This window comes from Pipistrellus kuhlii, unplaced genomic scaffold, assembly GCF_014108245.1.
Source record: "Pipistrellus kuhlii isolate mPipKuh1 unplaced genomic scaffold, mPipKuh1.p scaffold_m20_p_16, whole genome shotgun sequence".
Taxonomy (NCBI): Eukaryota; Metazoa; Chordata; class Mammalia; order Chiroptera; family Vespertilionidae; genus Pipistrellus; species Pipistrellus kuhlii.
Window position 1 is genome coordinate 36,401,250 of NW_023425471.1, and position 14,380 is coordinate 36,415,629.

At 37.5% G+C, this 14,380-nt stretch overlaps 1 protein-coding gene across 1 annotated transcript; it reads left to right on the top strand.

Moving 5' to 3' along the window:
* Positions 1-371: 371 nt before the first annotated feature.
* LOC118720265 (RNA polymerase II subunit A C-terminal domain phosphatase SSU72-like) lies at positions 372-962 on the top strand. The gene has a single exon (XM_036440136.1). The coding sequence runs from the start codon at positions 372-374 to the stop codon at positions 960-962; it is 591 nt and encodes a 196-aa protein (XP_036296029.1).
* Positions 963-14,380: the final 13,418 nt, after the last annotated feature.

Here is a 14,380-nt window from a genome sequence, read left to right on the forward strand (position 1 = left end):
TCTTTAAGACCATTGGGGGCGGGGAAGGAGGACGCAGCAGGAGGGGGAGGACGCAGCGGGGGGGGGGGGGGACGGGGGGGCGCGGGAGGGGGGGAAAAGACCCTGGCTCTGAGCCTGCGAGAGGGGGCGCTGTGGCGCCTGCTTAACCTCCTGCCCCACAGTCTGTGCCACGGAAGTAGTTGGTCCTGGACCAGCGTGGGTCATTGCGCACCAGCCGGAGCTGTAAGCGACTGCTTCTACTCCTGCCTCTACTCTGGCTACCATTACCCCAACTGCCGCTACTACTACTGCTGTCGCTGCTCCCACACATCCTGAGTGCCAGGAACCTTGACCACCACCTACCTGGTGAGAAAACACCGGAACTGGACACTATGGCTGATGCCAGATCGCAACTGCGCCTGGCCGTCGTGTGCTCCAGTAACCAGAACCGGAGCATGGAGGCCCACTACTTCCTTAGGAAGCGGGGATTCAGTGTCCGGTCCTTCGGCACAGGGTCCTACGTGAGGCTGCCGGGACCAGCACCCAACAAGCCCAACGTTTATGATTTCCAAACCACCTATGACCAGATGTACAATGACCTTGTTCAGAAAGACAAAGACCTCTACACGCAGAACGGCATCTTGAGCATGCTGGAGAGAAATAAGCGAATCAAGCCCAAGCCGGAAAGGTTCCAGAACTGCCAAGATGCATTCGACCTGATCCTCACCTGCGAAGAGCAAGTGTACGATCAGGTGGTGATGGAGCTGAATTCCAGGGAGCAGGTGACCTACCAGCCGGTGCATGTCGTCAACGTGGATATCCAGGACGACGAGGACGAAGCCATCTTGGGGGCATTCCTCCTCTGTGAGCTGTGCCAGTGCATTCTCCTCCTGGACGACATGGAGAACGACCTGGACGAGCTGCTGCAGGAATTCGAGGAGAAGTGTGACCGTCCCTTCCTGCACACCGTCTGCTTCTACTGACCACATGCAGGTGCGTTCCCCAAAGCTGTGGCGTGTCCTCCCGCTGGTCCTCTTCCCTGGCCCCACGGCTTTCGTTTTGAGGATTAATGTCGGTGCGTAGTGGTGTCCAAATAAAGTGTACTTAGGAGACAAACCACATACATTAGTGCAGATTAACAACACCAGTTTTTTTTAATCCCACTGTGAGTGGGATATTGTTGTTGAAGTTTATAAAAAAAAAGTTGTTTATTTTTTCGGCGTATAGAACGTTTTCTCTGATGTGTATGTCTTTGTGCGTTTCTGCCCTGTCTGGCCGGAATGCACCAATATATGAGTAAAGCAGTGGGATGCATCATATTAGGAGAGAAACTGCAATTGTACAATAAACAACAGAAAAGAAAGTTTTTCAGCTAGTGTAGAATCTGCAGGGTGCGTCCGAGTGTGGCCACATTGTTCATTGCTCCAGGCGTCTTCAAACTACGGCCCGCGGGCCACATGCGGCCCGCAGAGGAGTCTGATCCGGCCCGCCAGGTTTTTTGGGCAGTGAGCGCAGCCGAGGTGTTACAGTAGGAATTAGTAGTTCATATAGTCCGGCCCTCCAGCTCTCTGAGGGACCGTGATCTGGCCCCCACTTTAAAAAGTTTGAGGACCCACCGAGGTTTTTGCTCAGTTCTTCAAAGACTCTTGGCTCACTTGAGTCATTTTACACATTTATGACTGAGTGAAACTCTCTGTGAATTTCAGATATTAATTGACCCGAGAGGTATTTATTTTTCATATAAATTGAAAATTTTCTATTGGGTTTCATTTCGAACCGTGTTTCTGTGATGTTAGTAGAGTTTGTATTAAAGTATCGATTTTAGTGAGAGGACACTGGAAAGGTAAAGAAATAATAATACCCTGGTCAAGCACTTCTATGAGTTAGTGTTGAGGTAGGGATGTTGTTAACCACTTATTCTCTAGCAACGAAATGGTAGACTGACAATATTCAATTAGTGCTGTTCTTTGGATAAGGCTGCAAAAAAAAATTCTTACCCAAGACATCAGCAATAAAGTCTGAAGCTTCAAAACGCAGCTTTCATGGCAAGTTCTGTGAAAACCTGGTTACTTGGGTCACATCAGCCTAGTTTCTGATGACTTAATTTGCCAGTTATTACCACCTGCAAATCAGTCATAAAGGATAGTTCAAATTAAAGTAATATGACATAGGGGGAATCTTAGCATTTTCATCTGTTATTTCTCATAAATAGCATTGTTTTAAAATTTTGTTTGTTTGAATCTAAGTTGTATATTGATTAGTTTTCGACAGCTTGTGAATCACAGTTGAACACAAATTAATATAAATAGAGGCAATCATGAAATACAGCAGACCCATTTCAGCTTATTTGCTTATGTTATAGGGAATGATGATACAAAAATTACTGGCTTCATCTAGGGGCTTCTGATTTTCCCCCCAAGATAAATGGTGTGTGATCTATGATATTTATTTATTTATTTTGAAGTTTGTATTTGTTTTTATTACTTCTAAAATGATTACATGTGCTTTTAAAATTATTACACTGTTTTCAGTTGAGCAATTAGAAATCTTATAAAATCCTTATAATATTTAAAGATGAAAATAGTGGTGAAAGTTAAATGCTAGACTTTGGTGGTCTGATGGAAAGTTTTGGCATAGTTGCATACTAATGAGTCTGTAGTTAGTGTATTTTCTAGACTAGTGAAAATCTTCATTATAACAACGTTAATGTGTACCTTATTTTTCCTTGTTTTGATTTCTGATTGAAAGTCAGACTTTTTAAACATGGGAACAAACTAATATTTTTACCATACTAAAGGGGCCATTTCCCTGCATGCATTTAATGTGACGGGAGTTTTTACAAAGAAAGTAAAGGTTTATTTAAGGAAATGGCACCTAGCCTGGAATCACAAGTGAGCCAAAGCCCTAAGACCTGGCTCCCTGGTGGCTTCTAAGGGATGGATTCATAGGTGAAAAAAAGTCATTAATCATGGTGATTAAGGGACTTAGGATGGTGATCTCTGCTGATAGGTCCAATCCAGGGTAGTGGGTAGTTGATCATTGCAAATGGTTCTGATAACAGCCATGATGTTGTTCTGTCTGTTTTTGATAGGGTGTGGTTGGTGAGGTCCTGTGTTTTTTCTGGTTCTGCAGCTTAAACACAACTAAGGGAGAACATTATGGAGTTTCCTCAAAAAATTAAAAATGGAACTCCCATTTGACCCAGTTATCCCACTCCTATGAATATATCCTAAGAAACTAGAAACACCAATCAGAAAGGATATATTCACCCCTATGTTCATAGCAGCACACTTTATAATAGCTAAGATTTGGAAAAAGCCCAAGTTCCTATCAAAAGTTGACTGAGTGAATCAGAAAACTGTGGTACATCTACACAATGGAATGCTATGCTGCCATAAAAAGTAGGAACTCTTCCCATTTGCAGCAGCCTGGATGGAACTGGAGAGCATTATGCTAAGTGAAATAAGCCAGTCAATGAAAGAAAAATACCACATGATCTCACTCATTTGTGGATAATAAAGAACATTATAAACTGATGAACAAAAAGATAGATCCAGAAGCATCAAACAGATTGTCAAATTACAGTGGGAAGGTTGGGGAATGGTGGGGGCAATAAAAGATCAACCTAAGGACTTGTAGACATGCATATAAGCCATATAAGCATAACCAATGGATGCAAGACACTGGGGGTCGAGGGCATGTATGGGAGTGGAGTGGGGGACAATGGGAAGATATGTACACTTGTAATACCTTAATCAATAAAAATAAAACCATGGAAAAAATAAAATATGTAATTAAGAAATTAAAAAACAAACAAATAAAAAAACCAATATGTTGTCTTATAGTTCAACAAAAACTCCATTTCCCTTGTCAACAGACCTGAGACTTTATTCCTTAGGCTAATGCTGAGCAGAACCTAACTGTCCTGTGGACTTAATGATTAAGGGTTTGCATGTGCAAGGAAGGAGAGAGACAGGTAAGAGGCCAAGTTGAATCAAAAGTAAAGAAAGGTTAAAAGGTTATATTAAAAGTTTATGGGCTTACAATATCCAAGAATATAATTAGAATGTTAATGCCAGTTCCTGAAATGGTTCAAATGGGAATTCAGTTAGTTCCAAATAAGAGTTAGTATAATCCCACAGAAAATGATTTTGTGTGTGTGTGTGTGTGTGTGTGTGTGTGTGTGTGTTATTCTTGGAACAAATTCCTCACTGTATCTCTAATTCCTTTTAATCTATACTCAAAAGACTCCAGTGACTCCTTTGGAAACAGAGGAAACAGTGGTATGACTATTTTCTAAAATTTGATGCAATGAAGTCCATTTTACTTTTCTACCTGTGTTCTCTGCTCACTTGGGAAAATATTTCTGTTGATTTTATAGCAGTATTTTTTTTTTAATCTTGATGTGAATACAGCAGTTTTTATTAAGCTGGTAACTACAGGTGACTAGAGATTCCATTTTAGCCTGATAGCACAATGTCATGAGATCTTTGGTTCTTCAACAAGTATTTATTCATTGCTTTCAATATCAGCCAAGCTCACTCACTTTTTCCTTAAACTTTCAAAATTTCTGCTACTGCAACAGATTGTCTCAGCTAGCAATAAACTGTTGATTCTTGCAATGTAGAATGTTCTCTATATCTTATTTTTTCTTTCTGAATTTGGCATTAGTCATTTTCTAATAGTGCTATCTTTCGTAAACTGGGTTACATTCAATTGTTTAGCTTTTGTTGCATTTTAAAAACTGCATTCCTTTCTTGATGACGGGCTACAATGCCAGATCACAAATCGTTAATGGATGGTGTTATTCAGATGTGGCTTCTGATAAGGAGAAAATTCTGATAAGTTCTTAATTAAATTACAGCAGCCAGAGAAGTGACAATACTGTTAGTCTGTTCATAGCAAAAAAAAAAAAAAAAAAAAAAGGCTGCTCACATTCCTTCCATTGCCTATTTGAATATCAGATTAATTTCAGAGGTGGCCTTTTCTGGGATGATTTTAGCTGGGCACCATAATAACCTCAGGAGCTTGCAATTGTTGCTTATACATGGGCTTTCTAGACTGTTACCCACAGTCAATTAACAGGAGCAGATATTTCTTTATGTTGACTCTGTGCCTAACCCAGAGCAGGTCCCACTTCACAGTTTCCTTCCCCTTTGCCTACAGCAAATGTAAGTTTCTTTCAGGCTACCTATTCTCTGTACCCTTGTCAGGGGTGGGGAACATGTGGCTTGCAGGCCATAAGAGGCCCAGGAATCATTTGGTCTGGCCCTGCCAAGGTATTTAGGGGTGAGTTAGTGAATTTGACCAAAGAAAGCAGGCTAATTTTAAGTTGATAATTTTGTATGGCCTGCAAATGATGTTATACAATAAATACCCAAATGTCCCTTGGTAGAAAAAAAATTCTCCACTCCTGCCTAGTTGATATATAAAACTGCAAAACTCTGTGATAATGACTATGCTGATGGCATTTTAAAGTCCATACCCTAAAAATGACCAGTCTTTTTTTGGACTAGTATTTTTGGCTCAATAAAACATACTTTTGAACAAGACTTTCAGCCCTGGGAGGTAAAAGATTATTGTTGTTTAGCATGCCTTTATCTTTTTCAAGTTAGACAGATTAGGCTCGTTATTCTCAAAGTATGATCAATGTCACCTGATTCTTTTTTTTTAAAGCAGTGCAGAAATTTATTTCAATTTTTTTTTTTATTGATTAAGGTATTACATCTGTATCCTCATCCCTTCATTAACCCTCCAATCCCCTTCACTCATGCCCTCACCCCCTGGTGTTTGTATCCATTGGTTAGGCTTATATGCATAGCAGTGCAGAATCTTGAGACCTAGTCTAGAAACATGGAATCAGAGTGTGCATTTTAGACCTCATTCACATGCAAATTAAAATTAGAAAATTATAGGTGGATCAGTGCTTGATATGTAGTATATGCTGAAGTAAATATTGAATAGAATGAATGACTGCACTAAAACATCACAAATGAGTATTAGAAATTTATATTTTTGGTTTTAATTTAATTTAAACAACAAACAAGGGTTAAAGTAATGTTGTTAAAATTCCAAACTTTACAAGAACTTTAACTTTTATATGAAGGGGAATGGAATGAATAATAAAAGTAGGCAGCGATTTTAGATATGAGATCATGTACTAAGTTCTAGTTGATTATATTACCAAGTGACATAGTCCTATTATTTTTTAAATGGTAAAACACTGTGGAATTAATAATTATTAGGAAGATTTCTCTTTAAATGAAGGTATAATCATTTGATATGCTATCTTCTTCACTCCCATATGTGGATAAATAGTGTCTATGCTCTTTATCTTGTGCCTGTATTATCTACTTCCTGATTCTGGGTATGTCCTTGCACCATAGGAATCAAATTCTTCAGCATGACACTGACACAGAAGTGGAAGAGGACAAGCTGTTTATAAATAAAACTTGATTTAGAAAATTAAGTAGGTAATGAAATGGAATAATAAATGTGCAAAAATTGATTGAACCATTAGTAAGTGATTTATTATTAGTTAAAAATACACAGATAAATCTGATCAACTAAAACCTTTAATTAATTAAGTGAGCATCTATTCTACTGTAAATAAATAAGCAAACATACAATATGTCAAAATTATTGAAATATTATTTGTGTTAGCAAAGGATATTTAAATTAAACAAGTTTTAAAACATTCAAACTGTCATGGTCCTTGTCGAACACTCTTTAAAGAACCTTTATTGATAATGGAATAATTTGGATAAACAACTAACAAAATATATTATTATTTAAAAAAAACTTTAAAAATATATTTTAATTCTTGGAGTAAAATCAGTGTTATGTCTTGTTTATCATGGACCTTCTTAGGGAAATATATACATATGCATTTTGAGTTGGAGTTTTATGGAATAATAATTATTGGTTTTGCTTTAAGAAATTATAATACTGTGTGACTCCCTGTCTTTTAATTTATGATAGGGAAATTAAGTAGCAGGAAAATTGCAGTTTAATATTCTTCCCCCCCCATGAACTTTTTTATTTTTAATCTTTATTGTTCATATTATTACAGATATTTCTCTTCCCCCCCCATAGCTCCCCTCCACCAGATTTCCCCCAACCCCATGCCCTTACCCCCCACCACTGTCCTCATCCATAGGTATAAGATTTTTATCCAGTCTCTTCCTGCACCCCCAAACCCCCTTCTCCCCAAGAACTGTCAGTCAACTTCCTTTCTATGCCCCTGATTCTATTATATTCATCAGTTTATTCTATTCATCAGACTTTTTATTAACTTGGTTTTAGATTCACTTGTTGATAGATATGTATTTATTGTTCATAATTTTCATCTTTACCGTTTCCTTCTTCTTCCTCTTCTTAAAGAATACCCTTCAGCATTTCATATAATCCTGATTTGGCAGTGCTGAACTACTTTTGCTTTTTCTTGTCTGTGAAGTTCTTTATTTGACATTCAATTCTAAATGTTAGCTTTGCTGGGTAGAGTAATCTTGGTTGTAGGTTCTTGCTGTTCATCACTTTGAATATTTCTTGCCACTCTCTTCTGGCCTACATAGTTTTTTGTTGAGAAATTGGCTGAGAGTCATATGGGTGCTCCCTTGTAGGTAACTGTTTTTCTCTTGCTGCTTGTAAGATTCTCGCTTTCTCTTTTGCCCTTGGCATATTAATTATGATGTGTCTTGGTGTAGTCTTCTTTGGATTCCTCTTGTTTGGGGTTATCTGTGCTTCCTGAACTTATAAATCTATTTCCTTCACCAGGTAGGGGAAGTTTTCTGTCATATTTCTTCTATTAGGTTTTCAATATTTTGTGCTCTCTCTTCTTCTGGCAACCCCGTAATTCAGATGTTGGTATGCTTGAAGTTGTCCCAGAAGCTCCTTTCACTATCTTCATATTTTTGATTTTTTTTTTTCTTTTTGTTTTTCTGGTTGGGTGTTTTTTGCTTCCTCATTTCAAATCTTTGGTTTGATTCTTGGAGTCTTCTAGTCTACTATTGAATTTCTGTATATTATTGTTTATTTCAGACAATGTATGCTTAATTTCTAACTAATCCTTTTCCTTTTTTTTTTTTTTTTTGTCAATCTCATTAAGATCTTTGAAGGTCTCACTAAGTTCCTCAGAGGTCTCATTAAGTTTCTTGGAGATTTCTGGAAGATTCTTGAGTAACCTTATAACTGTGGTTTTGAACTCTATATCTAGTGGTTTGCTTTCCTCCATTTCTTTCATTGGTGACATGTTGCTTTATCTCTGCATTTTGGCTGCTTCCCTGTGTTGATGGAGTGGCTTTGTGTGGTAGGTGACCTATAGAGCTCAGTGGCTCAGCCTCCCCAATAACCTGAGGTGAAGCATCTTGGTGCACCACTTTGTGGTCTGTGTGCTCAGTCTTGTTGTAATTAGCTTTGATTGTTGTTGGTATACTTGGAGGAATTGACCTCCAAGCCAACTGGCTGTGAGAACCTGTTGTGTCTATAATGGAAGAAATGCTGTGCTGGAGACATCCCTATGGGACAGGACTTCCTTTGGTGGAGCTTTGGTGCTCACTGAGTCTGCCTCTTGAGTGTGTTCACTTATGGATGTAAGGAGTTGAAGGCTGGTGTTATCTTACACTGACCACTAAGTACACTGGCTCCTGGATCTCCAAGGAGGTGCAAGTCAGATTCTGCTTGAGGCCACCCAGCAAGAGCTATTATGGGATCTACAGATTTCTCCTCTTTGTTTGGGGTTTGGAAGTTTTGGAGCTCTCTGATCCAGCTGCAGTTTGTTAAGTTAGGCTGCGAAAGGACAGGCCATTCATATGCAAAAGCAGCTGCACATAGCTTGAGTGGGTTTTTAAATTGAGTGGGGCAGGGTCTCAGGGAATCACCAGGGCATAGAAAACAGCAATGCCTGCCAGTAGCCTTCTCTATGTCTCTTCACTCCCCAGCACAGTAAACAATGATTCTTGTGAGCTTCTCTGTGAGAAAGCCACCCTCACTTTCCAACATGATTCCAGAGAGTCCAGTTTCTCCCCATAGGATTCTGGGTCCCCAGAGTCTTGCCAGAAAATGGAGTTCAGAGCAGTTGGGAGCTTGTATCTCCCTTCAAATTGAAAACAAAAACAAACAAATAAACAAACAAACAAAAAAAAAGCAGTGCACCCAGTCACCAGCCAGATTCGTGAGCCTATGCCTCTGCATTTCCATGCCTCTGTACCTGCTACCCATTCTCCATACGCTTTTTTCTTTACTTGTAGAACTTTTACTTGGCCAGCTTTCCCATGGTTCTTGGTGATAGTCGTTTTGTCTTTTAGTTGTAGTTTTGGTGTGGTTGTGAGAGGCAGCATGTAATCCACCATCTTATCCCCCCCCCCCTCAGTTTAATATTCTAATGCATGGGAACAATTAAGACTCATGATTGTTTCCCTCTAGCATTTTCCTTCAAATTATCTATTCCTGTCAGTGATTTTCCTGCTTTTCCATACTCCAGAATCATCTGAGGAGCTTGATAAATGCATATTACTGGGCCCATGTAAGTTTGCAATGAGGCCCAAAAATCTCTATTTAAAAATAACAAACTCCCTAGATAATTGTGAAGCTGCAGATGATCTATTAAGAAACATTTCTCTAAAACGTTAATTTTTCCTCCCTGCTAAAATACTGAATTGACTTTTATTTTAAACTTTCTAATTACTCTGAATTCTAAGACATACATTGTGATATTCAAGCTTCAGAAATGTAATGGCCTTCCTGAAATATAAGTTTTATTTAAGTCTCTCATATCTGTTTCATAGAGGAATCATTATAACTACAAAGATTTCTAATGATCTCAAATAAGTAGAAACTATCTCCCCCCCCCCTAATTTTTAAGGAAATTACTGTTGTTTAAATGAAGTCTGTAAAATCAGTATTAGCTGTTTCAGCACCTTTTATTTTGTATCCACAAATCAATGGTGAAAAACAGTTTAATGACTCAAGAAATTGTGATATATTTTCCTGAAAATATCGTCTTTAGTAAACTTCATATTGCTAATTGTGAACAGCTTAAAAACAAAACAAAACTGAAATTCTTCACTAGTGGATTAGTTTAAAACCTATATTAATTGTTCAGGAAAAAAAATCAGAGGCAGAATTAAGAACTTTAAGTCTGCCTTTATATGCTCTGATTTTTAAATGGCTAAGCAATGAGGATTTTATGACTTCTTAGAGCCTGGTTCACATAAAACACATATAAGCTGTTTTGGAAATGTTCTTGTACAGTTTCACTTCATTACTCCTTTTGGAGCCTTTTCTCCTTGCTGTTTAACCTTTACAAAACAATGTGGCCTTTTTGTCGTTATCTGGTCAGCAGTTCAATTGACATGTTTACTAAATGTTGTAAAGTGTTTGTTGCTTGGAGTGTTCAGTCTAGACATTGTGTTTGAATTCCTAGGAAAAATAGAGCTTGAAGAAAAAGAAAACATTTTATTGCATAACTTCTTATTGAAAATAGTTGTAAAATGTATTCATATGCCTTCTGGGCCTAGAGAGCTTTTATGCTAAAGACAAGTAAGTGTGTCTGCCCATCTTTGCTGGGTGAATGACTTGACTTGTAAGGTCATCTGAACATCAGTTATCCATGTGTAACACTACACATCTGGCGGGGATTAGAGGATTGGGCTAAATTTGTACTGACCCCAAATCTATAGAGCTTTGACCAAATTGTGTATATTGTGTGTTACTTGTTTGCTCAAAATTTTGATTATGTGAATTTTTTCCAGTATTTTATTTTACCGGTACATGCAATAATGTGTGTGTGTGTGTGTGTGTGTGTGTGTGTGTGTGTGTGCACGCTCGCGCGCGCATAGTCGTACGTACATGCCTTAGATTAGTGGTAAGGTTTGGTGGTTAGAGAAATTGACTCACATCTAAGAATTCTTTTATTCCAAGTCTGGAGTAGGACCTTTCACTTTTCTTTGGATATTTTTAGTAAACTATATCCCAAACTAAATACTTTGGGGTGGGGAGAGGGAATGGAAGCCAAATATACTAGAATAAAAAAGACCACTTATACCTCCCTGGGTATCTAAAGGTTAACTTAAAAAAATGCAAAAAACCAGTGTCCAACTCAGGTTCTCAAGTACCAGTCTATAAAGTTTACCAAAGCTTGATGGTAATAAAGGCAGCACTTCTTGCTAGAGGGTACGCTTTTTAACTTTTCTTCATGTGTATTTTCATTTTATTGTTAAAATTTTACATTTAAAAAGGCATTTTTTTCTTTACTGTGGTATAAGGAGGTTAACTCTGCACATTATAATCTGCATATGGCTATCCAGTTTTATGTTCTAATATCTTTATCTATTGAATAATATCTGACAGTAAGTTGCCCAGACACATACTCCAATACTTTAAAATTATACTATTTTTTATTGTATTTCCCCATTTGAAGTTGGTCTAGTTCAGCAGTTTTCAACAGGTGTGCTGCAAAAATTTTTAAAGCATGTAGTACCTGACTATTTAGTCAAGGGCACTGACCTTTTTGCCCTTAAATTGTCAAATAAAAAACAAATTGACAACTGCTACCACCGCAATAGTTATCTGGTGTGAATAAATAAAAATTATACCTATTTTTGTGTCAGATCAGCAAAAACATATATTTTTGATTTTCTACAGAACTTTAGTAAATTGAAGTTCATTCCTTAAAATACTCCTCCCCCCATCTTTGCTGTTTGGGAGAAAAAGTGTTTTAGATTGATATTATGTATATATTTTTTCCAATATATACGTAATATTTGTATCTGAATAGTATGAAGGTTATAACTTTGGTGTTTAATATTTAAGAAGAATAATCTGTAGTTTTATATCAGCAATTTATGAAAGGCAGATTAGTCATGTTAATTTTTCTTGCTGTTTAAATAGTCATTGCTTGTTTTTTCCTTATAATTTATAGTATATTAGGAAAATCCTTTTTTATTTCTGTTATAGGCCTCTCTAATGAAGTCATCCTCTTACTTTTTATATTTATATCTTTCTAGTAAGGCCATGACCAACTGTATTTATGTTCTGATTTTTCCTCATGTCCATTTTTAATAATTATTTTTCTCACATTGCTGCAATTTGGCTAAACTCAATTTCTAGGTACTTGTTTGTATTCTTGTTTCATTCTATTCACTGAACTAAGATCAGTGTTTCCTAAAACCTCAATGATTATAATTTTCTTTTTTTTAAATTTGGTGATTACCACATTTTATATGATATTTTGTTTGTTTGTTTTTAAACAGTTTATTCCCAACAATTTATCTTAAGTTTCTTCTTTTCTCAAAATAATTTTATGTGCCCTTGTCTTTCTGTGCTTTATTAACTAGCTCTAGTTGTAAACCAGGTAGTCAGGGATCACTGAGTTTGAGCTTCTTTCTCTATACAGTCTCAATTGCTTCTTTCTTGCAATGCAGAAATAAATCCAAGTTTTACTTCCTTTGGTCCTTAATAGTCCATTTATCTGTAATTGCTACCTTAGCATTTCCTCATAAATTCTGCATCAAGTCAGTCATTTTAAGCACCTAAGTACTTTACCTAGATTGTGTTTTCTACTCCCGCCACTGGACTGTCAATGATATAGAGAGTTCCCAAACCTTATATTAGCCATATAAAGTCTATCATAATACTTCTAAACCCAGGCACTTATAATATTTATGAGGAAAAGTAGTATTTTTCTCGTAACCACATTATTGTGTGGTTCAGGTAAGTATGGCAGTGATTGAACTATATCAGTGTCCATTTAAATAACTATTTCAATCATGCTTTTAAAAGATTATTTATTAAAGTAAATGTGATTTGTGCAAGGAAAAAATGAAAGTTAATGTTATGTGGAAAATGAGCAGTCAATAGTTTATTTCCCTATCCTTGTCAATAAAGGTTGCAAGATAGACAATAAAGAAAAAGAAATGCCAAGACCCCAGGCACCTAGCCTCTGTTGTACTAATTTAATTACTTAATTGCCACGTTTGAGTACCTTAGTTTGTATTAGGTACTACTTCAAATAATTTTACATGTGTATTCTAACTTAAACATTTTTTTTCTATAATAGGCATATTTGGATGGGTGGGGCTTCAGGGATCCCCCTTGGTTACTGATTGAATAAATGGCTCATAAAAGCCAATTTCATAAAGAACTATTGTTGGATTGAGGTATCTAGGAGACATACAGAAATCAGCCATCTACTTTAAACCAGTATTTAGGATTCAAATCTTAGGTGAGTCAAGAGCTGCACACTCTTATCAGATATATGTTTTCCCTCTGGAAAAGTAACCTTTTAAATTAACTGGTAATGTACACAATAGGGCTCTGGATTTTACCTCTCTCACAGTTTATCATATAGCCAACTGATCCTACTGCACTGCTTGCAACCCATTATATGTGATTATCTCCTTAAAGATATAGGCATAACTGCCATAATTTCAGCCTATATTTCCATGAAATATTCTTATCTTTATAATGTTGCTGGATGCTGATTCATATATGTTATCATTCAGCCTGAGGATAGATACAGTTTAGTGTTAAATGAGCTGATCCCTTAAAATAATGACATTGGGGATTGGGATTCCTTGGTCTGTTTAATCTGTTACATGATTTTGATTTATTGGCCAAATTTATTTTCTGTATGTTCATGGCACATGACACTTGAAAAGGAATATGGCTGCTGTCAACCTTTATAACTAGAAGGTAAATCTAGTCTATTCTGAAATAGCAGAGGAAATGCAATCTGGGACATGCAAACTGGCGATCCATAAGACAATCCTGGGGAACAAAGAAGAGAAATCATATCCTATATAATCCTATCTAATAAAAGAGAAACATGCAAACTGACCATACCTTTGCTACGCTACCAGCCAATAGGAGTGAATAGACAAATTAACCTAACCAAGATGGCCAGGCCCATAGAGGCCAGGTGGCACTGGGGCTGCCAGGGTAGATAGGAGACACAAACCAGCAGGGAGGCCGGTACCCAGCAGCCTCAAGCCCAGCCATGGCCTTGCTGGGGCTTTGGGGGCCATACCTGAGACACAAACCCCCAGGCCTTTCACCAGCAGCACCAAGGCCTATGGCCGAGGTGCTGGGGCTGCTGGGGGGTGGGGGCAGCAGAGACACAAACCCCAAAAAAACCCATGGAAAGGGAGATAAACTACCATAACTTTATCTCCCTTTCCACTGGATGAGAAAACTGCCTTGGGTTTATTTAGTGATGTGGCCCACACCTTTGTAAAAATACAGGGTATGTTATGACCAGTCCCAGGAAGGTCTGAACAGAATGCTGTCTCCAGGGAATAACACTATTATGGCAAATCATCTAAGAGAGGAAACAAGCTTTTATTGTTTTTATTCGAGAACATGCCACCCCAACATATGCTGTGTTGTCATATTGATGATCTTG